The sequence below is a fragment of the Bubalus kerabau genome, chromosome 11 (genome assembly GCF_029407905.1).
Source record: "Bubalus kerabau isolate K-KA32 ecotype Philippines breed swamp buffalo chromosome 11, PCC_UOA_SB_1v2, whole genome shotgun sequence".
NCBI lineage: Eukaryota > Metazoa > Chordata > Mammalia > Artiodactyla > Bovidae > Bubalus > Bubalus kerabau.
The window spans coordinates 74932288-74960267 of NC_073634.1; the positions used below are offsets into that span (position 1 = coordinate 74932288).

Genomic DNA, 27980 nt, shown 5'->3' on the forward strand with positions numbered 1-27980 from the left:
GCTTTGAGCAAGTGAATGAAGTCTGATTTATAGTATAAAAAACTCAGCACAGTTGTATGTGGAGTATACCAAGCCAGTGGAAAGGAATCCAGTTAGGAAGCTCTTGAAAAGGCAAGAGGTGATGACTGTTCAGAATGGAAAGGCAAATATGGGAGTGAACAGAAGGCATAGGGGAGAGCTGACTCTTAGTGGGAGGGGACAAATAGGTTATACAGACTAGGCTCATGAACAGACCCAAGACTGTATCATGTCTCAAAGAACATTTATTTTTCGTCCATATAATAGTCTGAGATCATCCTGAAGGGCAAATAGTCTTTCTTGAGGTGATTCAGGGAATCAAACATTTTCATGTTGTGCTCTACCATGCCCTAGAGATGCCTTATCATATGCATCTACCAGAAGAGGAAAGTGAGCATGGAGGTACACTCACCCTCTTAAACGTTCTGGCACAGAATTGATACATTTCTACTCACACTCCACTAGAGAAGTTAGCTGGTTAGCCTATCACTATAGGGGGATTGGGTGGAGCCCTGGGAAGTGTAGTCATTTGTCCTGTAACCCTGTAACTGTGCAACCCTGTCCAATTTTGCTGGACAGCCAGTAGTCTGGTACAAGGATGCTTCCAATATGAATTGGGAATAAGATTGTAGTATCATTATTTTTAGACTGGAATATCATTCTTGTAGATGTCTACTGGAACCCCTGAGCAGGAGGAATCTATATAGCCCTAGGGTGTGCTGAGTCCCAGGGCAGATCTTCAATTTTAAGAGATCTTGCCAATTTGTTTATAAATTGATTGTACCAATGTCCATTCCCAAGTCCAGGGAGTTCACACTGCTCCAAAATCTAGCTGGACTTGATACAGTCCAACTTCAGGACATATTATCCTGATGAATTTGGTTTAAAAACTTAAACACTCAGTAATATGATTAGAACCCTCTCTAGTGTGTCCTGCTGATCCTTGGCTCAGACAGCAAAAATAAAAGGATCCCCTGCGAGGGCCCTGGATGAGACTGGACAAGTTTAATCTCAAACAAATTACAGGCACACATCTATTATTGGGGGCTTGGGTGCACACTACTGCAATATGGTGAAATTCACAATAAAGTGAGTCACGTGAATTTTCCAGTTTCCCAGTGCATATCGAAAAAGTAAGAGAGTTTCAGAAAAACATCTATTTCTGCTTTATTGACTATGCCAAAGCCTTTGACTGTGTGGATCACAACTAACTGTGGAAAATTCTGAAAGAGATGGGAATACCAGACCACCTGACCTGCCTCCTGAGAAATCTGTATGCAGGTCAGGAAGCAACAGTTAGAACTGGACATGGAACAACAGACTGGTTCCAAATAGGAAAAGGAGTACGTCAAGGCTGTATATTGTCACCCTGCTTATTTAACTTATATGCAGAGCACATCATGAGAAACACTGGGCTGGAGGAAGCACAAGCTGGAATCAAGACTGCTAGGAGAAATATCAATAACCTCAGATATGCAGATGACAATACCCTTATGGCAGAAAGTGAAGAACTAAAGAGCTTCTTGATGAAAGTGAAAGGGGATAATGAAAAAGTTGGCCTAAAACTCAACGTTCAGAAAACGAAGATCATGGCATCTGGTCCCATTACTTCATGGCAAATAGATGGGAAAACAGTGGCTGAATTTATTTTTCTGGGCTCCAAAATCACTGCAGATGGTGACTGCAGCCATAAAATTAAAAGACACTCCTTGGAAGGAAAGTTATGACCAACCTAGACAGCGTATTAAAAAGCAGAGACATTACTTTGCCAACGAAGGGCTGTCTAGTCAAGGCTATGGTTTTTCCAGTGGTCATGTATGGATGTGAGAGTTGGACTATAAAGAAAGCTGAGGGCAGAAGAATTGATGCTTTTGAACTGTGGTGTTGGAAAAGACTCTTGAGAGTTCCTTGGACTGTGAGGAGATCCAACCAGGCCATCCTAAAGGAGACCAGTCCTGGGTGTTCATTGAAGGACTAATGTTGAAGCTGAAATTCCAATACTTTGGCCACCTGATGCGAAGAACTGACTCATTGGAAAAGACCCTGATGCTGGAAAAGATTGAGGGCAGGAGAAGGGGACGACAGAGGATGAGATGGTTGGATGGCATCACCAACTCAACGGACATGGTTTAGGTGGACTCCGGGAGTTGGTGATGGACAGGGAGGCCTGCCATGTTGTGGTTCATAGGATTGCAAAGAGTCGGAGACAACTGAGCAACTGAACTGAACTGAACAGTGCATATAAAAGGTATGCAATGTAGACTACACTACATTGTAGTTGCTTTATAGTGTGCAATACCATTATGTCTAAACCAACAACTGTACATACTTCAATCAAAATCAGTATCTGTAAAGGGAAGAGCAATAAAGCAAGGTATGAGTAGATTCATTTGAACCAGCATAATTTTGAACCTAAGCAACTACTGAGAAACTGTATGTTACTTCTTCAAAACTCATTCCCATCTCTAGTCATCATTTCCCTCCCTTCACACACAGTGTCAGCAAGGAGACAGGTAGCACATTGGAGTCAATGAACAATGGAAAACATCATTCTAACACAGTCATTTATTTTTCTTGCCATTGCCAAACACTCCCCAAATCTTACTCACCAGAAATTAACAGAGCTTCTCCATTTTCCTCCCTGACAATCCTCATGAACGGAAAGGGCTTTAAGAGAGCAACTGCCAATGACAATGTGGAGTGGACAGACCATGTCCTTCGTTTCAAAACTACCTGTTCTGGCAGTATCCCAACCAGGTTTCAATGCTCCTATGTTTCAAAGTGGTCTTCACAAAAGCCCACATTTTAAGGCTATATGGAGGAGCACAGAGAACAGTTAAGAGTGGTAACAGCCTTTCAGATTTTGAAAAGGCAGTACTGGTCCACATCAGGGTTAAGGGTCTCTGGCTTTTTATGTGGCATAAGCCACAGAAACTGGCAAGAATATAGAAGACCGATATTTATGGAAAGGGGGAAGAGAATTCAGAAATACAATAACAGAGCTGCTCTAATTAATGCTCCAGGGAAAGCCAGCCTTAAGGAGAAACAGCCTAACAGATACTATCAGCTAGGCATGAGTATCAGAAAAAGAACTTTTCCTTCCAACTCCAGATAAGTATCTACACCTGGTGTCAAAGTCTCAGGTTATAAAGAGGACAGAACACAACATCTAAAAAAGGGTAGAGAACAACATTCTCAGAAAATTCAGAGACAGACTTTGGCTAATGGGAGATACAAGGACTTAACAGAGTGCAGACTAACCATCAGGTCAAGTCCAGGGGAGAAGGAATGTGCACCCTGGCTACCAATCTTCATGGCAGTACCAGCAATATTAGGGTTCTGTGTCAAATATCAGAGGTAAAAGGGTATTACTTCTCAATCCTCAAAACTGCAGGAACAAAATAAACTGCAGGAAAGTTCATTTGAGGTGGTATTTATTTCTGCTGCCTTCTTCTTTCCAGTCATTTTATGTGAGACATATTCCTCCTAAGGCTGCATATCATGCCTGTGCATCGTTACTTACTGCCACCTGGGACGAAGTATTTCCCAGGAAAACCTGCGTCCAGAGGGTCTAGCTTTATTATTCTAAGTATCTTCTCACTTTCAATCCTAAAACCATAATGAGACAACAAACAGCCTCCAGAAATTCTGTCACCCAAGCAGACAGGGGAGTGTCTGCTTTAATAAGTGTCACTCCTTATTAAAGGAGTGACAACAGTTCTAGGTTCTAGGCTTGTTATATCACAAATACAAAATCATCAATCAGTATGGTTTTAAAAAGTTAGTTTGGAATCATTTTATAAGATAGATGATGGAGTAACTACGAAATCAATGGCGTTTCCAAGAACATTCTATACCCCAGTATGGGAAGGATAATCAAACAGGTTTCTTAGTCTTGTACAGGGCAAGAGGGCCTACAGTGGACCTTAAGGGGGAGCTCTTTGGGCAAGATGAGAGAAAACCAGGGGGACTCCAATGAGAATAGCAGGAAAATCTACCAAAAAGGAGATGGGGGTGGGGGTGGTGGAGGGTTCACAAGAATCAGTAGGGAAAACAGTGAAATTTACACAGGAGGACGGAGCTGAGAGTGTCACAGCGTTACACAAACAGCTGAAAGAGTAAATTTCTCTTCACTCAGCCCCCGTGACTCAGGCCTCTCCACACAGGTCTCTGTGACCACAGCCTCCCATCCATTCTCCCAGGAGTGCTTTCACACTGACTGCCTATTTCTTTCCTCGTTTATGATTCGTCTTTGGGGACCTGACTTTCTGAAACTGTGTTGGCACTGGCTCCTGCTCTGGTTCTTTACGGGATGTCGCCACTAGCAGTTCCTCATGATTCCTCCTCTGATCCTTCCCTACTCTAAGACTTGGCTCTGTCTCAGGAAGCTCAATGCCAGGCTGCTGCCGCCGCCTTAGAGACCGTCGGCTCCTGTGCTGCTGCCTCCGCTTCTCTTCTTCTTGCTGTCGCTGTTTTATCTTCATCAGCTTCTCAAAGCTCTTGGTTGTTGTCGGATTGACAACAAACCAATCCTACAGAGGCAAAACAGAAACACCATCCAGTCAAAATACAGTGCCCGAGGAAGCGGTATGGAAGACTTTTTTTTTTAAGGTAAGATTAGGGAAGAACACAGTAAGGAGGAAACAGATATGAAACTAGAGCTTAGAACTGTGTCTTATAAACTGGAGAAATTCAGTACAAAGCAGTCATTACAAGCATTTCTTATTTAAGACATGACTTCAGGTACTACTGTAAGGGATCTACAAAGCCTGATTTCTTAGCATCATCCCACCCATTCCTCTCCTTTTGAAGATCTCCTCATGAAACATAAAGCATTTGGTAATAGAAGATTTTTATTTCAATTTTTAATTTTGCAGCCAGACCACCTAAGTGGAATTTGCTTTAAAATAAGCATAAAAGGACAAGAAAAGTGGATGCAATTATCAATGACACAAGATGGGCCACACAGAGGACTGTGAAAGCTGTTCATTACACTACTCTGTGCACTTACATGTTTATGAACATCTGTTTAAAAAAATGTAGCCTAAGAAAGTGAGGCAAAACGGTAGGAACAAGGTGAACATGTTTACCACAGTACAGAGTTCATAAATGCCATCATAAATCATTGAACAAATGCTTGGGAGCAAGTCCCAGACTAAGTGAAATTTGTTGGTTCCAACTTTTGAGGAAGAAACTGGAGAAACAAATGAACTACACAAAACCGTATTTTGTTAGGAGATAATTATCTCTCAAACACTTCCTGCAGCATAAAAAGTTACAGTATTATTAAAAAAGAAAATAAGGACTGGCCTTCTTGAAGAAATCTCAGATGTGGAAAGGGATTCCCAAAGCTTCAACTGGTAAAGCAACAGGAACCACAATGGATGACACTAACTGAAGCCCAGAAAAACTAACTGAAAGTTCAGAAAAACATCTATTTCTGCTTTATTGACTATGCCAAAGCCTTTGACTGTGTGGATCACAATAAACTGTGGAAAATTCTGAAGGAGATGGGAATACCAGACCACATGACCTGCCTCTTGAGAAACCTGTATGCAGGTCAGGAAGCAACAGTTAGAACTGGACATTGAACAACAGACTGGTTCCAAATAGGAAAAGGAGTACGTCAAGGCTGTATATTGTCACCCTGCTTATTTAACTTCTATGCAGAGTACATCATGAGAAACGCAGGGCTGGAGGAAGCACAAGCTGGAATCAAGATTGCTGGGAGAAATATCAATAACCTCAGATATGCAGATGACAATACCCTTATGGCAGAAAGGGAAGAACAACTCAAGAGCCTCTTGATGAAAGTGAAAGAAGAGAGTGAAAAAGTTGGCTTCCAACATTCAGAAAACTAAGATCATGTCATCCGGTCCCATCACTTCATGGCAAACAGATGGGGATACAGTGGCTGAATTTATTTTTCTGGGCTCCAAAATCACTGCAGATGGTGACTGCAGCCATGAAATTAAAAGACGCTTACTCCTTGGAAGGAAAGTTATGACCAACCTAGACAGCATATTCAAAAGCAGAGACATTACTTTGCCAACAAATGTCCATCTAGTCAAGGCTATGGTTTTTCCAGTGGTCATGTATGGATGTGAGAGTTGGACTATAAAGAAAGCTGAGGGCAGAAGAATTGATGCTTTTGAACTGTGGTGTTGGCGAAGACTCTTGAGAGTTCCTTGGACTGTGAGGAGATCCAACCAATCCATCCTAAAGGAGACCAATCCTAGGTGTTCATTGGAAGGACTGATGTTGAAGCTGAAACTCCAATACTTTGGCCACCTGATGTGAAGAGCTGACTCATTGGAAAAGACCCTGATGCTGGGAAAGATTGAGGGCAGGAGGAGAAGGGGACGACAGAGGATGAGATGCTTGGATGGCATCACCGACTCAATGGACATGGGTTTGGGTAAACTCTGGGAGTTGGTGATGGACAGGGAGGCCTCGAGTGCTGCGGTCCATCGCGTTGCAAAGAGTCAGACACGACTTGAGCAACTGAACTGAACTGAAGCCCACATGGCTAAGAACTATTACATCTGAGGGCAGAGAACTGCTGCAGGGGCTTGCTATTTTTCCCCAACAAGCAACAATAGTTTCTTCAGTAAAATATGCCAAGAGAATGCACACTCTACTCCTTGAGCTTTTGCAATAAGGGGTTTATTCTATAGTAAACAAATTCTCTGTTCATCTGAACTCCTAAAAACTTTCCCCAAGAGAAAACTCTTGACATTCTGAACTTAAAGCATTTTCAACTTTTAACATTTTAATTTTGAAAATTTACAGACTTTCCACAAAAGTTACAATAGTTCAATGAATACCTAGTCTGACCAATGTTAATCCCTCTTCCCTTTCTTCCCTCCCTCCAACTCTCCCTTTCTTCCTTCCTCTGAACCATCTTCAGTTTAGTTACCGACACGATACTTTATTCCTAAAAACATCATGTATCTGCCTAAGTTATGCAGGGCATTCCCTGCATAACTACAATACAGTTATCACATTCTGGAATATTAACAATGACTCATTACTATCACTTTGCAGTATAGTTAGTATTCAAATTACCTCAGTTCTCTCAATAACATCTTTTACATTGTTTCTATGCGGTATTTCAACAATATTCAAAACAGGTTGCTCAAAGATGTTGGAATACCAGAAAACAGGAGTATAGACATTGCTGTGAAACAAGAATTCCAAAGGTGTAAATGCAGCCTGGTTGTCAAATGCCTAGTTTAACTGGACTTCAGGTAATCAGAGGGCTTCCCAGGTGGCTCAGTGGTAAAGCAGGAGACACAGGAGACATGGGTTCAATCCCTGTGTCAGGTAGATCCCCTGGAGAAGGAAATGGCAACCCACTCCAGTATTCTTGCCTGGGAAATCCCATGGACAGAGGAGCCTGGTGGGCCTCACTCCATGAGCTCACAACAGAGTCAGACACGACTGAGCCCATGCACACAAGTTAATTAGAAGAATCAGGGCTGCTCATAGCCACAGTTATTTCAAATGCTTTCATGAGTGAGTGAAAGTCACTCAGTCATGTCTGACTCTTTGTGACCCCATGGACTGTAGCATGCCAGGCTCCTCTGTCCATGAAATTCTCCAGGCTAGAATACTAGAGTCAGTAGGCATTCCCTTCTCCAAGGGATCTTTCCAACCCAGGGATCAAACCCAGGTCTCCCACATTGCGGGCAGATACTTTACTATCTGAGCCACCAGGGAAGCCCCAAAATACTGGAGTGGGTTGTCATTCCCTTATTCAGGAGATGTTCCTGACCCAGGAATCGAACCAGGGTCTCCTACATTGCAGGCAGATTCTTTACCAGCTGAGATACCAAGGAAGCCAAAATGCTTTCATAGAAAAATACTAGTCTACATCTGATTTAAGGACATCTTTTAACTCTAATGAGTCCAGTGGACCCTTTAGTTTTTCTTGACAGTCCCAGCCCATAGTAAGAGTCACAAAATCCACGTGCCCTGTGGCACAGTCATGGGGTCCACAAGATTATGAAGTTGTGGGAAAAAAGGACCCTCACCTCAGCGTGGACAGAGTTGATGTGATACTTGACACCACTCTCTGACACAAATTCTTTCTGACAGAGAAGACACTTGTATTTTCCAGCCACAAACGTTCCCTATTTTCAAGAAAGAAAAAAAGCATGACTGGTCAATTTAGGAACAAATTTACGAAAATCCCAAACAGTAATGTATGTATCTATGTGTGTGTGTGAGTGTGTGTACACACACACATATATATACACATACATATATTTACAATATTGAAAAAATACAATTTATTGTTTGAACTCAAATCACCACCCAGCACTTTAAGCCTATCCTAAGTCACACCTACAAATAATGGTTACAGCACAAGTAAACTGCTAATTCAGGAGATAAGCAAGTTAGTGCCAAGAGAGACCCTCCCTTCCTCAACGTACGGAGAAGACAACATGCTAGGTAAAAGTTAAAGTACACCATTACATGTTAAATAGTTCACACTACCCTTCCAACAAGCCACATGTGCTACCTGGGCAATGGGTAGGGACTATTAGAGATGAAAAGAGGAAATATGACTTCAGCAAAGTGAAGAACAGCAATATATTTAGGAAAACTCGTTTGGGTATATTATCGCCATAATACATCTATTCTAATGCAATTCTATACCAAACACTGGCCCCACTAAGCCTCCAACACAATCTGAAGTTCCCCAATTTTATTATGTAAGATGTCACATTCTTCTATTTTCCCTATGTCTTCTACTTCCTTCCAGGTTTCTCCCCCTAAATGATCAAACGCCTTAAGTTCAATGAGGGACCAACATGTAATTCTTCCCACTAGAATCAACTGCTGCACAGAATGCCTTGGGAATCCAGAATCAGAAGAGCACCCTCCGTAAGACCTAGCTGAATGACTCAAACTAGGATCAAGGTGACAAACCCCTAAGCATTCCTGCACAGGTCTGGTTTGGGAGCCTATCACTCCCTTGTTGCCTTGAATTAAAAGACTTCTCTCCCCTCCTGAAGTTTCAGGTTTCCATGGTGTTCATTTTGTGTGAGCAGATACTGCTGAACAGGAATGGAAAGTGGCAACAATCCCAGGGCTGGCGGGCTATAGGACCCCTGGGTCAACATGGAAAAGATTCAGTGAGGTGAATGGCTGTGAACCTGACATCCACGGATCCCATCTCCCATCCCCGAAAGACAGTATAGTTCAGATGGCTCTGGAGATCTTCACCAATCTAGATAAACACATGTTAAGTTGATTCTAGGAAGCTGAAGGCCCAGTAAAGCAGGACAGGCCCAGAGTAGCACAGGCTCAGGTGGAAAAAGTTAAATCCCTGATAGGCACTGAGAACTATGTATTTTTCTCCAAATTTTTTCATTGATATGACTTATGGCTATTTTGGGGTATTCTGCATCTTTGGCATGCCCTGGTATCCCACCTAGTAACAGACCAAGAATTTTTGGGACACACACAAAAAAACTAAACCAGTCTTTGAAGTAACAGACAACAGGATAACTAGCTGTTCACCGAATCTGAATTCTCTTCCATGTCAGACTATTTTAGAGGTCATGTTCAGATAAATAGTTCAGAATGTTACAAACCAATGTACAAGAGCCCAGGTGAGCTTTAAGACCAGATACACTACTGTAGACAGCCTCACAACCCTGTAAAAGAGAAGAAGAAAGCATGTGAAGATGACACCAAATAGCATCATTTTCTTAGCAATCTGGCCATTCACATTAACCCACTCTACCCTCGGGAGAAAGAGGTCAAATAAACTGCACCACAACCACACAGAAACATATGCAAGCCAGAGAACAAGAAGAGGTAAAAGAAAAAGAGATAAGCAAGCTGCTTAATAAAACTTAAAACATTCTCTTCTCTGGTGCTTTTCCAATACTTAGAAACACACAAAAAATTGTATGCTCAGGTTTTGCAAAAATTAACTTTCTCTGGTATAAATGTCTCTCGTATATCTACTCCTCCCCAAAGCACTGCATATACAATTGCAGTTGATTAAGGATGGAGAGAAATTCTGTCCCACTTTTCCAATCAGGAAATGAGTCATAAACCCTCCCTTTGAAACTGCGTTAAGTCCTGTGATTCCTTTGACAAACAGCATGCCATGAAAATGATACTGAACAAATTCTGAAGCTAGGCCTAAGATATCTGAGCTTTTCCTTTATGTTCTTGGAATATTCTTCTTGAGAATTCAGTCACCATGTATCCTGGTGGTAACCCAACTACAATGCAAGATAGAGAGGCCATATGGGCAGCCAATATCCCGGTTGAAGTGGCTGCTTAGAAGCCATTCAACACTCAGAACTTCCAGCTAAAAGCAACCCATAAATGATTCCAGCTGATGCCATGTATTACTACAACTGCCCTCTGAGTGTGGATAGAACTGGTGATTTATAGAACTGTTAATAAAGTAATCAATGTTTTAACTCTTTCACGTGCTTTGTCACAAAGGAATAAATAACTGAAACAACAGCAGATACTTGATCAACATTTAATGACTAGATGAAAGAGAAAGAACCACCTGGTTAGGACACTGAATGCGATGATACTTCTTGATATCTGACTTCCATTTGTGTAGTACTTCTTGGCTGAAGGTCGGTAGCCCAGGACGAGTATATTTTAACTGTAAGACAGGAAACATTTTATTGGAGGAACAACTTTCAACCAAAATATCCCATAAGTAAGGGAATTATGTGAGCTCTTCAGGTCATGTAATTCTGGAGTTACGGAAGTATATATTTTGTTTTTCAGAAGTATATTTTCATACACAAAAAACATGGCACACCAGGCTTCCCTGTCCATCACCAACTCCCAGAGATTGCTCAAACTTACCTCCTTCTGGCCTGCAAAGTTTCTGCTGAAAAGTCAACTGATAGTCCTGTGGGAGTTCTCTTGTACATATGCAGTTGCTTTGCTGCTTTTAAGATTTTTTTTCTTTCATTTTTGGGCTCACTACCCCCAGTCAGTGCAACTCTATTTTTAGCATATAAAATGGTGTTTTGCATAAGCTTTTATTTGGGAAAAGAAAGTAGGTGGGAAGAGGAGGTCTGCTATAAAAACAAACTGAAACAAATAAGAGGAGTTCTTACCTAAACTAAATATTAAACTACTACATATGAACTAACAAAGTAAAAACACACTGGGCAAAGACCAAACAAACATCTGGGAATTCAGGTTCCCCTGGAAGTAGTCTAAAATTAAGAGAGCTCCTTAAAGAACTTCTGAAAAAGACTGTCACTCTAGGAACCTACATGAATTCAAACACTGAAGCTGGATCATATGTACTTCATCTCCGAGGATAAAGGAGCAAAATACTGTTTGTCATGTAATTCAAATGTGTTTACCTTTCTGCATGTAGTAAGCACAATATCAGATGTAACGGTTCAAAATTAATACAAGTTTCTGCCTCACCTTCCGATCATCAGGTACCAGATCCTGAAGCACCTTTCTCTTAGGCCATTCCTTGGCCAGTTCAGCAGAGGCCAGTTCCTGCAGGTGGTATACAGCTATCTTGGCAGAACGCCTTTGAACTCGGCCTCCACTCTTTGACTCCAAGCTCATGTCCTTCAAGCACTCTGGCTGTCCTGACTCTGGAAAGAAGGATATCTGCAAGAATAAGACATAGTAAAACACAGGCCTGAGAAATGGTTTCCATTAGAGCCAGTGATTAAAGGCTGTCCTTCCTGCCTTAAAAATCAAAATAATTCTTTACTAGCTTGCTAACCACTAGTATCAAGCTCCATCATCTTACTGCATATTTTACTGGTAAAAAAAGCTTCTTAGCAGGATAAAATCTCTTGTGTTGTGACAAGTGGTTAAAAATCAAGACATACCCACATACCCATATAAAAAGAAATAAACATGCATCATAGCCCTAGATATAAACCATAAAAAGTATAAAAATTCTAGGAGAAACCTAGGGAGAACATTCTTATGATCCTGGGCATGAAGGGTTCTATGCCTCCACTTCGTTAGGCTATTGTCATCAGTTAATCAATCAAACATTAATCTAGTTTTAATTTTAAGGTAAATCTAATTCATCTCCATAGTCAGCTGACTTTAAGTAAGACAGGTGTGACAGGAAAAAAGAGACAAGAAAGATTCCCAAGGTGAGAGAGACTCAATACTGTTGCTGACTCAAACACGAATGGGCCCATGAGCCAAAGGTTGCAGGTGGCCTTCAGAAGCCGAGCACATCTCCCAGCAAGCAAAGAAATAAGGTCCTATACCTGCATGGAACTGAATTCTTGATTAAGCTTAATGCTTAATGAGCCTGCAAACAGATTCACCCCTCAAGCCTCCATAAAGGAACAGTCCTACTAACACTTTGAGTCCAGTCTGATGAGGTTTTACACAGGGGAACCAGCTGAGCCTGGACTTCTAGCCTAATAAACTGTGAGATAATACACTTAAATTGTTTAAGCCATTAATTTTATGATGACTGTTTTACTGCAGCAAAAGAAAATTATACATCGTACTGAGCAAAGATATCTTAGCTATAACAACAAAAGCATTATCCATGAAGGGAGAAAAAAGACAAACTGAACTTCACGAAAATTAAGAATTCTGCCCTTTGAAAAACACTATAAAAAATGCAAAGACAAACTAAGACCAGAAGAAAATATTTGTAAAACATGTATCTGCTTAAAGACTTGTGTCCAGAATCTATTTTTTTAAATTCAAAATATATTTAAAACTTAATGAAAGTGAAAGTTGCTTAACTGTGTCCGACTCTTTGCAACCCCATGGACTATACAGTCCATGGAATTCTCCAGGCCAGAATACTGGAGTGGGTAGCCATTCCCTTCTCCAAGGGATCTTCCCAACCCAGGGATTGAACCCAGGTCTCACACACTGCAGGCAGATTCTTTACCAGCTGAGCCACAAGGGAAGCCCAAGGATACTAGAGTGGGTAGCCTATCCCTTCTCCAGCAGATCTTCCTGACCCAGGAATCAAACTGGGGTCACCTGCATTGCAGGTGGATTCTTTACCAACTGAGCTATCATGGAAGCCAGGCAAGAATACTGGAGTGGGTTGCCATGCCCTCCTCTAGGGGATCTTCCCGACGCAGGGATCAAACCCAGAACTCCCACATTGCAGGTGGATTCTTTACCTTCTGAGCCACCAGGGAAGCCCTAAAACTTATTAGTAAAACAACAAATACTCCAACAATAAAATGAACAAAGGATTTCAATAGACTCTTCACTAAAGAAGAAATTTCACTAAAGACTGACATTATTGCCAATAAGCACATGAAAAGACAGTCAACATCACTAGTCATTAGGGAAGTGCAAATTTAAAACAGCAGTAAAATACCACTATATTCTATTAGAATGGATTTCAAAAATGAACCTGACAATAGCCAAGAGTTGATAAACATGTAAAGCAACTAAAATTCTCATATGCTGCTGGTGAGAAAATGGCTCAGCTGCTTTGGAAAAGTTTGGCCGTTTCTTATAAAGGTAAACATACATTTATCATATGACCTAGCCATCCCATTCCTAAGGTTTTATTTACCAAAGAGAAATTAAAACTTATTTTCATACAAAAATCTTTATGTAAATATTTACAGCAGCTTATTCCTAATTGCCAAAAACTAGAAACAACTAAAATGCTCTTCAACTGGTGAATGGATAAACAACTTGTGAAACATCCTAGACAGAATGGAATCCTAGACAGAAACAAGAAAGAAAAAACTAATGATACATGTAAGACATGGACCAGTTTCAAATGTATTATGCTTAGGGTAAGAAGTCAGACTCAAAAAGGTATATACTGTACAACTTCATCTATATAACATTCCCCAAAAGGCAAAACTATAAGGACATGAAATATATCGGTGGTCAGCCAGCTGGGAGTGGGAAGAACAACTGACTACAAAGGGACACAAAAGAATTTGGGGGGAATGATTAAATTGTTCTATATCTTGATTGTGGTACTAGTTATGTATGTTTTTCTCAGAACTCTTATAATGTACACTAAAAAGGGTGAATATTAATGACCGTATCTAAACTATACCTTGAAACTTAGTGCTAAAAAGGAACATGAGGTGGGGGAGTCTAGAAATGTAATGAGGAAAAGAAAAAGTCAGGACGAGAAAACTGGAATAGAGGGACCAAACCAGTTGGATAGAGTCCCATAAAATTTCTAGCTAAGGGAAAATGCCTTATGCCTTAAAAATATAGTATTGAGTTTACTTCGACCCAGACTGTACAATAAACTTTGATTTCTCTAACCTAATAGTGATCAAACAGCAGAAAGAAGAGCACAAGAAACAAGGAAAAAGAGAACAAAAACATTCAGAATAAAAGGAACTACAAATGAGGGACCAAGGATATACGAAGATGTAGCAGCAAAGCAGTCACCACAGAATAAACCCCTAAACAGGGTCTGGAAAGTAATCAGTACTCACAGGACCATGCTCTGACCTCAGGTGATACGCAAGTCCAGCCTTTGATCTATACGGTTTTCCACAATGGTGACATTTCAGGGTCATTTTCTCCAGCTCAGCAGCCCCTTTGCCACATTTTCTCACATGGTACAGATATCCCATGATGCTGGTGAAGCTACTAGAGCAACTCTGAACACAGGAGAAAGGCCTATATTTTAATCTTACATATTTTGATATGACCTCTAATTCCTAAAGAGCCATATCACACAACTAGACCCTCTGATATTACTAGACCCTCTCCAACATTTCCCACTGGCACAACCCTTCCTTTTCCCTGGCCCGACTGCAATCCTTTCTACCACCAAGCATGAAATTCAACCAATTTAGTAAGCATTCAACAAACTAGAACTGTATACCTCCTCTGTGTCAGAGCTTCCTCCTTGATCTATGATCGAACTCCATCCCTATACCAAATACCCAGCAATATCAAAGTTTCTCACATGAAGTTACTACGATCCTCTTTATCACACAAAAGAAAGGATGACAAAGAAACTCCTTCAAACAAAAGGAAAAGGGAGACACACACATTTCTGGAGATGAGAAAGAAAATAAAGAACTGTTAATGAGTTCAGGAGACCTTGAAAATCAGAAGTCAGTCTGATGCTGGAAGATGACACAAAACTAGGTCTGTAAGGGAGGAGGAGACATGGGAGCAAGTAACAGAAAGACATTGACCTGAGGCTCCAGGCAGATGGAGTTTCTGTCTTTGGGCTCTTACCTCACGCATGCATCTCAGCTTTCCCAGTCTCTTGAGAACTGTTCGGAGACGTTCCCTCTCACTTGGCTCATCTATTTCATCTCCAGCCTTTAAAATGGGCTAGAAAACAAGAGAAACAGGCAGATGATTCACAGAAAAAAATTCCATGAGGAGAATCAAGGACTGGACTAGAACCTAAGCTGATGATCACGAAATCTAAGTTATCTGACTCCTGGCTTTCTTCATCTTCTCCTAAACAGTAAAGTGAATGTAAAGGAACTAAGAGTTAAAAGCCTCTATCTCCCAGGATATGAACCTTTGGGCTAACCTAAACACACAAATACCTCAAATACTTCCATATCCACATTTCATTGTGTGTAACTCTTCTATCAAAAGGATCTCTTCTTCCTTACAACCCTATAAAGTCCCAGAGCTTTAGCCATCTCCACTGAGGTATCTACACTCATCCAAGTAAAGACATCCAAATATCACATGTTCATGAAGGACAGAAGACACTCTTACCAAGCTATTATGATTTGCCATGACGTGATATTTCATCCCTGCTAGTGAACGAAGCTGTTTCCCACAATGATGACAAGTAAACATTTCCTACAAGGGAAAAATGCTGCTCAGTGCCAAACTGTTCAACAAAGAAACAGAATGTCACAAAGTCCTATGCAAATGCTCTCATCTGTATCTTCATTTCCCAAATTATACAATAATAACGAATCTCAAAATGCCCCAAATTCACTGTCATGTCCTCAAGGGCAAAAAGGTAACGGCTATGCATTTTTAAAATAATAAGAACTACCATTTACTGAATGCCAGTATTTGTCAAGAAATGGGACAGGCACTTAGCATGAAGTACTTCTTTTTTATCCTCATGACTTACACAGGTACTACTTTATAAATGTGAAAATTGAGGTCCACAAATGAAAAGCTAAATGACCCAACAAGTAAGTGGCTGAATGACGATTCAAACCAAAGTCTGTCAGACTCTTTATGACACAATGCTGCCTCTTCTCCACAATAATCAGCATATCCAACACAGTGCCGGAGGTTTCAAGTTTGGGTAAAAATTCATAGGAGTTATGAAATGCCACAAATTATCTAACCTGTTTGCAGTTTTCCATGTGTTTCTTTAAGCCCTCTATGGTCTTTCTCCCCACTGCCTGGCAGGTAGGACAGGAGACACTGCCTTTATCCACAATTTCTAAGTACCACTGCTCCTCTAAACTGCCTACAAAGGAGAGAAAGGAACACTTAAAATTTGCGGTATTCTCCAGAAACAAAAAGCACAATCTCAGACTTTAGGAAAAGTATCATAAAGTGGCTTTTTCTCTTCCTGGGGGAAAGACTCTTGCTGTATATAACTTCTAGAAATAATTTTTTTCAGACAGTGAAGAGTTTCTGAAACTCCTACTCAATTCCCATGACAAAAACCATCCAAGAAGCGCTCCCAAGCCCAGTGGCTTATAGAAATGGACAATAATTTTTTTTCCCAGTTTTACTAACCTATAAGTGACAATGAGTAACATTTTTCATAACAGCATGTAAAAATGCAATATGTAACTGAGATATGTAACAATCAGTTTGCTAAGTGTTTGTATGTGCCAGAGATTGGTGAATGTTTTTATCCCATTTAATTTTCACAACAATTCTGACTGCTTTATTATTCCTATTTAGAGACAAGGAAACTGAAGTTTGCAGAAATTAAGACGCAGGTCAAAGAATTAATGAAGAGCCAAAACTTGAACGAACATGACTTATCTTCAAACCTATGTCCTTAGTAAGTGCCTCCTAAAGAAATGCTTTGGTACATCATTCCTTTACCAACAGCAACAACAAAAAAGACAGAATGAGAGAACTAGATCTCACAAAGCTTCCGAAAGCATACCTGCTGCATAAGCTGGTGGTTCCTTCCGAATACGGCGAGTCTGGGCTTTGGGATTAGGCTGAGCTTTAGGCCGCTGCTTCCTCCCTGACGCAAAACAGAAACTTGAAGCCTGACACATCACCTCTGCTGATCCTGCACTACCACCAAAATCTCTTCCCTCCTCAACACGCTCTGCCCCACTCCCTCAACCAACTGACTCCCTTAAGTCAAGAGAGAAGAAAAGGGTAAAAAATAAGGCAAGTTGGAGGCCATTCCTTGCCAAAAAATTCAAAGGGCTCAAAAGTGCTTAAGGGCCAAAACCTAAGGTTCCTTTCACCTTCAAAGAACAAAACCTAGGCACCCAGGGAAAAAGAATTAGCAAAATTACTCCCTTACCATAAAGCTTATGCTTCTTCTGAGGAAATTCTCGATAGTCTTCATCTTCTTCCTGCCTGGGTTTCCTTTTTCCTTTGGTTGACACTCCACCTGACCCTGAAATAACACAAGAAAACAAAACAAAATCTTAGTATGGTTTATATGTGAACATCTGGGCCTGCCGCTAAATCATCTATCACAAGATCATGAAAGGAAAAAGATCATCAGCGAGCGAGGCCTCAAGAAGTTTTTTAGGGAAGTTGATATAACTTTCCATTAATTGACTCAACGTCCCCTTTTCCTTCTGTGCTGTTCTCCATTTCAAGTGATTCATTGTTCCCTGTGAATAATAAGGTCCTTTAGGCAGTGTGATTTGTTTGATCCTGATTTGAGGCTAACTGTCCAAGATAAAGGGCTCCAAAGAACCCTTCAGACTACAACCACTAAGAAAATTCTACTTAGAATAGCCCTTTTACCACCTGCCCCTAAACCTTCAACAGAGGATCAAACTAGAACAATGGGAAAAAAAGTTCAATTCATATGAAAAGGAAAGGTGATAGCAGTATAGCCTAGAGAAATAAGATCTGCAGACTTTCACTCAGTAAAATAGAGGAACAGTTCATGAAACTAATAATATGTGACAGCCTAACACCTTAAAAAATTTCAAGGGAATTCCCTGGCTGTCCAGTGGTTAGGACTCAGTGCTTTCACTGCTGGGTCCCGGGTTTAATCCCGTGTTGGGGAACTAAGATCCCACAAGCTGCATAGCACAGCCAAAAGAAAATTCAATCACTAATAAGAAACACATATGTGGTACTTAATACTTTAAAAGTCATTTACAATAGCTACCTCAAAATACTGGAGAAAGAAACGGCAACCCACTGCAGTATTCTTGCCTGGGAAATCCCATGGACAGAGGAGCCTGGTCTACAATCCATAGGGTCACAAAGAGTCAGATACAACTTAGCGACTAAACCACGACCTCAAAATGTAAGTAGAGTTTTCTGTCTTTGGAATAAGATAGAATAAGATAACAATACTGATACCTTCTACATGGGAAGCAGCAGCTGACTTGATCCTTCTCATCTTCATCCAGTAGGTAGATTTTCGGAAAGATGCTGGAAAATCACTCACTGGTTCACATGAAGAAGCAGATGATGAGCCGCTTAAGGAGTCATCGTGAGGGATAGTGTACTGGAAACTATTATCCTTTATGGAGCATTGGGTCCTGCTACTAACATGACACAAAGAGAAATACCACAAAGGAGGGTCTGGGATAAAGTTCCTATTAATTATATTATATCCTAAGAAGATAACCAAGTTGGTTACCTGTGTAAAAAAACTAAGAAGCCTGATAATAAAAACAATTTAGATTGTAATTTTCTAGCAAAATAGCTGGCCTGATACAATACATAAAATTGTTATTATACTTTGCTGTAATCAGAAAGAATAAACACTCTCCATAATGATCACTTTATAGCCAAAATAGGTATTCTTTCCTAAATTCATCAAATAAAAGAAAGTAGTAAAAGTAACAGGGTGTTTGATGACCCTTCAGAAGATCCCCTGATCTACAGGAAGGTATATCCAGGCTTCTCTATTTCTCTGGCAGAGGGACAGTAACCAAATAGTACCCCTGAGAATAAAGAAGGAAAAGAACAGTTTGTAGGCTCTAGTCTGATCCATCTTCCTTTTCCCTTAGCCTCAGCCCTAAACCTTGATGTCAGGGCACCCTGTCTTACTTAAGCAACATGATACTTAGATTTCATAGCTAAAGGAAGGGTACTATCTTATCTGAGTTACACTGGCCAGAAATCTGGTATACAGCTAGATCCAAATTTCCAAATCTAAGACCAGTCACTTACATAGTTAACAAACATTACTGAGTAGCAACACAGTATCTTCTAGGTGGCTCAAAGTGTGGTAGAGTAGCAGTTCTCAAACTGTCGTCCAGGATCTCTGAGACACCCCCTTTCCAACCAACTGTATGAGACCTGCCTTGGATTTATGGCAGATAGATTTAGAAAGGCCACGCTGGATGCTGTATGAAAAAAATGACCCACAGAGGACGAGTGAATGAAAAGAGAAGAGCTGGCAGTTTGTCGCAACAGTATGGGTAAGAGATGACGAAAGCTTAAGCTTGAACTTGAACTAAAGTTTTGCAGTAGAGATGACAAACCAACAAACTCAAGACAATACTTTAGAGGTAAGGTTGGTAAGAATTACACATAGAGGTCTGTGTAGCAGGGAGTTTAGAAGTAACACCGGTGACCATTCTTAGGGGGAAAAAAAAGTAAAATTTGATACATGCTTACTACAGAATACTATGTAGTTGTTAGAAGCAAGAAACCACCTCTACACATCTACAAACATAACTAAAAAGCATACTGTGGAATTAAAAAAGAAACAGAACAAGATCTATAGTACAATGTCAATTCAGTAAATTATCAAATACACAAAGAGCACTAGCTATTTTACAAGAACTCAACTACTTAAGGACAAATATCAAACTTGTTAGTATGGCTGTCTCTGGGAGGAAGGGGACTGACATGAGGATTGGAAAAACAGAAAAATAACAGGGGCTTACAATGTCAGTATGCCACAAAAAGGGAAAAATGATTCTCAGCTCTCTGTACATGAGGTCCGATATTACAGCTTTAATATAGAAATGTCCCACTTCTGCATGGTGGCATACGCCCACTATAGCCCATTCCTCCTGCTGATTACAACTAAAAACTCTGGACCTCAAAAAGTAAACAAAAGCAGGTAGATTGTGCAGAAGAGTTAAAACTGGTAGAAGTGAGTTACACAGGTATGCTTTCTAGTTTTTTTTCCCTCTCACAAGTGGCTTTGCAATATGATGGGCTCCACCTGCAGACCGGCATGGACAGCTTAAATTCCAGTAGAAACTTTTTGGCCTTAGAATCCATGAAAAGGGGTCTCTACATACTAGAGAATGTGAGTGAATCACGGAGTAAAGGCAGGCAAAGAAGGTAATCTCATAATTCTGTGTACAAATCCACACAAATCACTGCTTAACCTGAGCTATGTATGTATGGAACATAGTCAAACCACTTAGCAAAGGCTTTGAAAAGTGTAATAAGATTTGAACAAAGCACACAAGTCTCAGACTAACCCCTGTGTTATCAGTGTGAAACAGATCCAAACCAATGTATGAAAAGATTGGAAAACTGAAAACAGGATTTGAAAAACCTGAAAAAGTTTAAAACTAACCCCTTAGCTCTAAACCATCATAAAAAAGACTCAAAGGAACTAAGACTGAACCAATGCCTTCAGAAGCAGGACAGAATTTATGGTCTGAACCTAAACAGAAATAAAAACAGCAACAATCCCCAGAGGATGCTAAAAAGACCCACAATCTACACAAATAACATTCACAATCTTGAGAATAAAAATCCAAAATTATGCAGCATACAAAGAACCCGTAAAATGCAAGCAATTCTTAAAGGACAGATGATAAACAGATGTCAGTTCCATGATGATGCAGATGATGGAACTATCCAAGTCTTTAAAGCAGCTATTACAACTACACTTCATGAAAGGAAAACACACTTGAAATAAAGGAAAATGCAGGAATTATCAGCAGAAAAATAAAAATCATAAAAAAGAACCAAATGAAATTTAAGAACTGAAAAATAACAAAATAAAAAACTCACTGGATGGACTAGTAACAAAAGGGAGATGACAGTGGAAAGAATCTATGAACTTAAGACAGATCAGGAGAAATTATCCAATCTGAAGAACAAAGAGGGAAAAAGACTGAAGAACAGTCCCCAGAGCCTCAACAGCCTGTGGATCAATATCAAAAAATCTAACCTAGATATAGTTGGAATCACAGAAGAAGAAAGAGAGAGACTAAGAAAAAATATTTTTTAAAAGGTTATGGTGGAAAAATCCCCCAAGTTTAATGAAAGACTTAAAATTTACAGATTCAAGGAGCTGCAAATCAAACACTTAATAGGATAAATTCAAAGAAAAACACACCTAGATATATCTTAATGAAACTGTTTAAAACTGAAGATTAAAATAATCCAGAAAGCAACCAGGAAAAAAATGACATATTACAGAGAACAGTGATTCAAATGATGATTTTCTCAACAGAAACCAAGGACAGAAGACAGCACATCATCATCTTTAAGATCCTAAGAGAAAAGATTCATCAACCTGAAATTCCATATTCAGTAAAAAATACCCTTAAGATGAAGAAAAACCAAGAAAATTTGTCACCAGCAGACCTGCTCTGTGAAAAATGCAAAGGGAAATAATTTCAACTGAAGGAAAAAATGACACTAGAGGGAAATTTGGATTTTTAATAATGAAGAAAGAGTAAGAGAAATGGTAAATAGGTGGATAAATATTAAAAAATGTTTAAAGCAAAATTTTAACATTATCTAGTAAGGTAAATGTAGATGTAACATATACAACAGCTATAATTTAATAGTCAGCAACAGGCAGTTAAAGCAATTATATAGTTGTTAAGGCTTCTACATTTAAGCAAAGTGGTTGGATATTAACTTTAAGTAGATGATGAAACGACAGGTATGTATGTATATTGTAATTCTGAAAGCAACCATTACCAAATCTCTCCCCCACCAAAAAAAAGGTGGGGGGGAGAGTAAAAATTAAATAAAATAAAATGGAAGACTAAACATTTAAATAATCCAAAAGAAGGTATACAGGAATAAAAAAACAAGGTAGAGAGAATAATTAAACCGCAAACTTAAATCCAATCATGTCAATAATTAATTTAAATGTTTACGGCCTAATTACTCCAGGTGAAAGTCAGACATTGAGAGAGTAAATAAAAAAGTATTTTAATATAGGCTATCCACTAGAGGCACACTTTAAATATAAACGACATATGTGGATTGGAAGTAAAGGTATAAAACAATTATACTACGCCATCAGCAAACATACTAAGGCTGGAGTAGCTATTTTACTATCAGATAAAATAAACTCAAGACAAACAGTATTACCAGAGATAAAAAGAAACACTTCATAATAAAAATAACATCAGGAAGACATAATTACTCATTGTACATGTCTAACAACAGAGGCTCAGAGTATACAAAATCAAACTGACAGAAAAAGAAAAGCAGAGAATTCTACAAATCTTAGCCACCTGATGAGAAGAAATGACTCATTTGAAAAGACCCTGATGCTGGGAAAGACTGAAGGCAGGAGGAGAAGGGGACACAGAGGATGAGATGGTTGGATAGCATCACCGACTCAATGGACATGAGTTTGAGTAAACTCCGGGAGTTGGTGATGGAAAGGGAGGCCTGGTGTGCTGCATTCCATGGGGTCACAAAAAGTCTGACACGACTGAGCAACTGAACTGATTTGCAGATTTTTTTAACAGATTTTTCACAGTTTGTTTACAAAGACAATCTAAGGAAATATATGAAACAATTACTAGAATTAAAAACGAATTTAGCAAGTGGCAGGATACAAGGTTAAAGTACAAGAGTTCAACTGTATTCGTAGCTGCTAGCAACAAGCAACTAGAAAATAGACTTATAAAAGTAATAGCATCGACAATAACAAAAAACACAGGCATCTAGGAACAAATCTAGGAACCTAAAAACAAATCTAACAAAAGCCATCCAAGACCACCAGAATATTTTAAAGTAATTAGCCTCCAATTAAAATTTTTAAAAAAGCTATCCAAGACTTTTACAGTGAACACTACAACACAATGGTAAGAAAAAATGAAGACCGAAACAAATGGAAAATATGCTCATAAATCAGAAAATACAACATTGTTAAAAATGGCAATTCTCCCTAAATCTACCTACAGATTCAATATATATACCAATCAATACTCCAGCATGCTTCCTTTTTTATTTTTGCTTCTTTTTATAGATATGACAAACTGTAGAATTTATATTAAAAAGCAAAGAAAATATAACAGGGGAAAAAATCTTGAAAAAACAAGTACTTGACAACTGATTTCAAGATTTACTCTAATGCTACAGTATCAAGACAGTTCCGCATTAGCAAAAAGACAAACATATACATCAGTGGAATAGGATAACAGGAGTTTAGAAACAGACCTACACCTATATATGTTGTTGTTTAGTCACTAAGTTGTGTCTGGCTCTTTTTGTGACCCCATGGACTGTAGCCCACGAGGCTACTCTGTCCATGGTGTTTTACAGGCAAGAATACTGTAATGGGTTGCCATGTCCGTCTCCAGGGGATCTTCCTGACTTAGGGATCGAATTCATGTCTCCTGCATTGGCGGGTGGATTCTTTACCACTGAGCCACCAAGGAAACCCACACCTATGTACATTTAACTGATTTTGGACAAAAGGTGCAAAGGCAATTGAATAGGGAAAGGAAAATCTTTTCAACAACTAGATATATAAGAAATTAATATTGATCTTTATAGCACACCATGCATAAAAATTAACTCTAAATGAGCCATAGATCTGAATGCAAAACCTATAAAACACCTGGAAGAAAACACAGGAAAAAAATCTTTGCAATTAGAGATGGCAAAGTTTCCTTAAATAAAACACAAAAAGCACAAAACATAAAAGGAAAGAATGATAAAATTCTTTTTATTTTTAATGATAAATTTAAAACTTTTGCTCTTCAAAAGATGCCATTAGGAAAATGAAATGCAAACCACTGACTTGAAGAAATAGTCAAGATATATGTAACAAAGGAACTGTATTAAAAAAAAATTTTTAATTAAATAGTACAATAGTGAGACGAAACTTTTTTTTTGGTGGCAAAAGACATGAACACACATCTGACAAAAGAAGATATATGAATGACCAATAAAACACATAAACAGATGTTTTACATCATTATTCATCAGGAAAATGCTAATTAAAACCAAAATGAAACACCACTATACACTATTAAAGTTGCTAAAATTAGAGACTTACTTTCATACACTGCTGGTAGGAATGTAAAATCATACCACCAACTTGCAAAATAATTTCTTAAAAAGTTAAACATACTCCTGACATATGAGCTAATCAACCTAAGATGGTAAATACCATCTTAACAAATATATATTAAGTATTTCTCGAGGAAACAAAAATATTTTTCCAGAGACTTGCACGTAATGTTCATGGCAGTCTTATTCTAACACCCCCACATTGAAAATAATGCAAACATCTCTCAGGTAGATGGCTAAACAAACTATGGTATATCCATAATGGAATTCTTTTTAGCAATAGAAACTATTTTTCACTTAAAATCATTATTCTGAGTGAAAAAAATCATGCAAAAAGAGGACATAGTGTCTGATTTCATTTATGTAAAATCCTAGAACATGCAAACCACTGTACAGTGACAGCAAACAGGTCAGTGGGTGTCTGGCAACAGGAGTGGAGGGAGGAATGAACTGCAAAGACATGAAAAAACTTATGGGAGACAGGGAAACTTATCTTGTGGTGACAGTTTCGTGGGTACTTACATTATGTCAAAGCTGAAGGTACCGTATATTTTCAATATATGCAGCCACTGCACTTCAATTATACCTCAGTGAAGGTATAAAAAAAAATTTAATGGGAATAGCCAGTCCTCTAGGGCCAAAACCCACCCAGGAATAATCTCTACCAGAAAGACTTGATAGTATCAACAGGCTATAAAGAGTCAAGTCCCATATGACTCCTCTTAGAAACATCCTCATAGGAATTTCTATACTATCAAGGCTGGACTCAGACATACCCAGCTCCCTGCTCATGAATAAGCATGAGTATAGTGAAATATCAATAGTTTATATGTCAGTGTGATTAACACCTTGAGGATTAAGTCAATGTGGATAGGGAATTCTCTCTCCAGGTCTCTTATTTTTAAAGCACTCAATAAAAACAATTCTCAAGTATTTTACAGTACTCATCAACTCAGAGTTTATTTATTTTTTATTATTTATTAAAAACCAGATTAATATCAAACTTCTTTTTCCTGGGGCTTCTGTGGTGGCTTGTCAGTAAACAATCTGTCTACAATGCAGGAGACCCAGGTTTGATCCCTGGGTCAGAAAGATCCCCTGGAGAAGGAAATGGCAATCCAGCCCAGTCCATTGTTCTTGCATGAAGAATTCCATGGACAGAAGAGTCTGGTGGGCTACTGTCCGTGGGGTCTCAAAGAGTCAGACATATAACTGAGTGACTTTCACTCACTCACTCACTCACTCACTTTCCATAAATATGACAAGAAAAAGCTTTTGGCTCCAACAATGGCTATCATAATGGTAGTGACTTTAAAATAATTTGTTGTTTAGTCTTGGCTTCTTATCACGAAGATGAAAAGTTTAACCTATTTCTAATTCCTTTCTGATCTACCAAGAATTCTTTAGAGCCCCTAGTTCATTCTCGAGGTGAAAATAGTTATATTTTATTAGAAAAATATTTTAAGTTCATCTCAGTATCATCTACAGCCTTTTTTTATTCTACCCAAACCTTAAACACTGATCTTTTCCACGTTTTCATCCTTTACTCTTCTAATCTCAATTCTCACCAGTGATTCTCAAACTTCACAATATCCTAGACCAGTTAAAAATAGGGATTCTGATGCCGGATGATTCTGATTATCAATGGATGAGAGGCCATTAACCTTTACATTTCCTAACAATTACCCATTTGCTATTCCATTAAAACCTTTTACAAATTCACATTCTGTTATTTCTTCTGAAAAGCCAACAAAAAAAATCCTTTTCCTTATGGTTAAATCCATTATTCCTTGACTTGAAAGTCTGTTTAGGAGTGATTTGCTCCAGCAACCCTTCCCTTCCAAACATCACTCCCCTTCCCAAAAGGCTATATACAATTCTTGAAATAAAAATATTTCATTACACAGTATTGTGTTGATCTCCTTGTGTTTTTCATGTCTGTGTATCTAACCTATCACACAACTGGCACAAAGCAGATATTTAGTAAACGTTACATGAAGGAATTAATCCTTTTTGAGTATCTCCTGAACAAGAATTTTTTTTGTATTAACGAATATGGAAAAGCTTAGTGCATTCAGTATACAATATAATAAACCAGGCTTGAGGCCAAGTAGTTTGAAAATATAAGTACTTATTCATTTTCATCAGTCCTTCCCTAGTTCATCAATGTATTCATGAGTACATATATGACGTCTAAAGAAATGCAGGGCTACAGAGTCACATTCCATTTTTATTATAATCCGTACTTTTTTTTTTGCAAGGGACGTTTTTCTCCCCCACACCAAGATTAGACCTACACTGTCTAATCAGATGGCCACTAGCCACAGGTGGCTATTTAAGTTAATCAACATACAATTTAAAATTCAGTTCCTCACTGCTACTAGCCACATTTCCAGTGCTATCATACTTGACAGTGTAAATACAGAATATTTTTATCATCACAGGAAGTTCTATTGGACAACGCTGGTGATACAATTATAAATGGACTGCAGAAAACCTCACTTACTTCTTAGCTCCCACGATCCTCGTGCTCCTCTGCTGCTTAAAGGGTGTGGGTCCCGGGGTCTAGCAAATGGTAAGCACATGAGTGAGTGTATGCTAGGGACCTCTGAAACTTGACCACAAAAAGATGAATCCCCCTGCGCCAAGAACTGAAGCTCTCCTGGGGCTACTACTGCAAACCGAACAAGGCAAGACTTTTTAGGAAAAGTGCGCCGCCCTACCTACGGGGTCAAGGCAGGTGACAACACCAGAGCCTTCATCTCTTCCATTCTCAAAGCCCTGGTCCAAGAAAGACTCTACGCGGGAGGCGGAAAGACAGGACAAAGGATATGGGAGACATTGGGGATGTAAAAGGAATAGAGACTAACGGTAATCTGACGAGGAACTTAGTCCAAGGGGGGTGGGGAACGGGCAGCAGAAAGTGGGGGGGAAATACGGGGGCTCACAGATCTGACCTAGAAGGGTGGGGCCTACGCTGAGCTCTGAGAAAACCTACTCTGAGCAGGGGACAAAAGCGAGGCACCGCGTGTGGCGCGCTCGACAGCGCTACCCCTAAAGCGTAACGGTCAAACCGAGAAACTCACAGCGGGCACTGCACCGAGTCTGGAAGACATCACTCCCTCTCCACGCCTAACAAATTCACCCAAGGGCTCCGGCCAGACCAACGCCACTTCCGCTCTCCTCTCCGCTCCCGGATGTGGAGTCGGGTCCGCGAGCCCGGTGGCGAACGTCTACTTCCGCCTAGCAGCTTCCGAGGGGGCTGCGGCAGGGGCGAGTCACGTGACTAGCCCCCCTTTCCTCTGAGACCCCGCCCCGGCAGTGCGCGGTGGGACCCGGGAAACTGGGGGTGGGGTTTGGAGCGTCAACTTTGGCCTGAGAGCCCCTCCCTTTCGTTCCCTCGGTTTGCACAATCTCTCCTGCCCTTCCGGCGCCCCCAGGCTCCACCCCGCGAGAAGAGTGGTCTTTCTTGATGCACAGGAAGGTCAATTATTGCCCCTTTATTTATCTTAGGGAAGTGACAGACCCATTCCCGCTCTCCCTCCCCCCAGGTAGAGAGACGAAGAAGCTCTTTCATTGCTGAGGGCTTAGGAAGTGGAGGC

At 39.7% G+C, this 27980-nt stretch overlaps 1 protein-coding gene across 2 annotated transcripts; it reads right to left on the minus strand.

Annotated features, from left to right (window-relative positions):
* Nucleotides 1-2568: 2568 nt before the first annotated feature.
* Nucleotides 2569-27980, minus strand: ZNF512 (zinc finger protein 512). 2 transcript variants are annotated; one of them, XM_055540658.1, is made up of 14 exons: nt 27465-27979; nt 26885-26943; nt 18490-18677; nt 17465-17560; nt 17090-17173; nt 16308-16432; nt 15715-15801; nt 15214-15312; nt 14457-14624; nt 11455-11649; nt 10565-10666; nt 9624-9686; nt 8055-8153; nt 2569-4550 (listed from the first exon to the last, which is right to left on the minus strand). In XM_055540658.1, the coding sequence occupies exons 1-14, from the start codon at nt 27492-27494 to the stop codon at nt 4242-4244; spliced, it is 1704 nt and encodes a 567-aa protein (XP_055396633.1). In that variant the 5' UTR covers nt 27495-27979; the 3' UTR covers nt 2569-4241. The 2 variants fall into 2 exon arrangements, with proteins under 2 accessions (XP_055396633.1, XP_055396634.1); XM_055540659.1 differs by lacking the exon at nt 17090-17173 and having other exon boundaries at nt 27465-27980.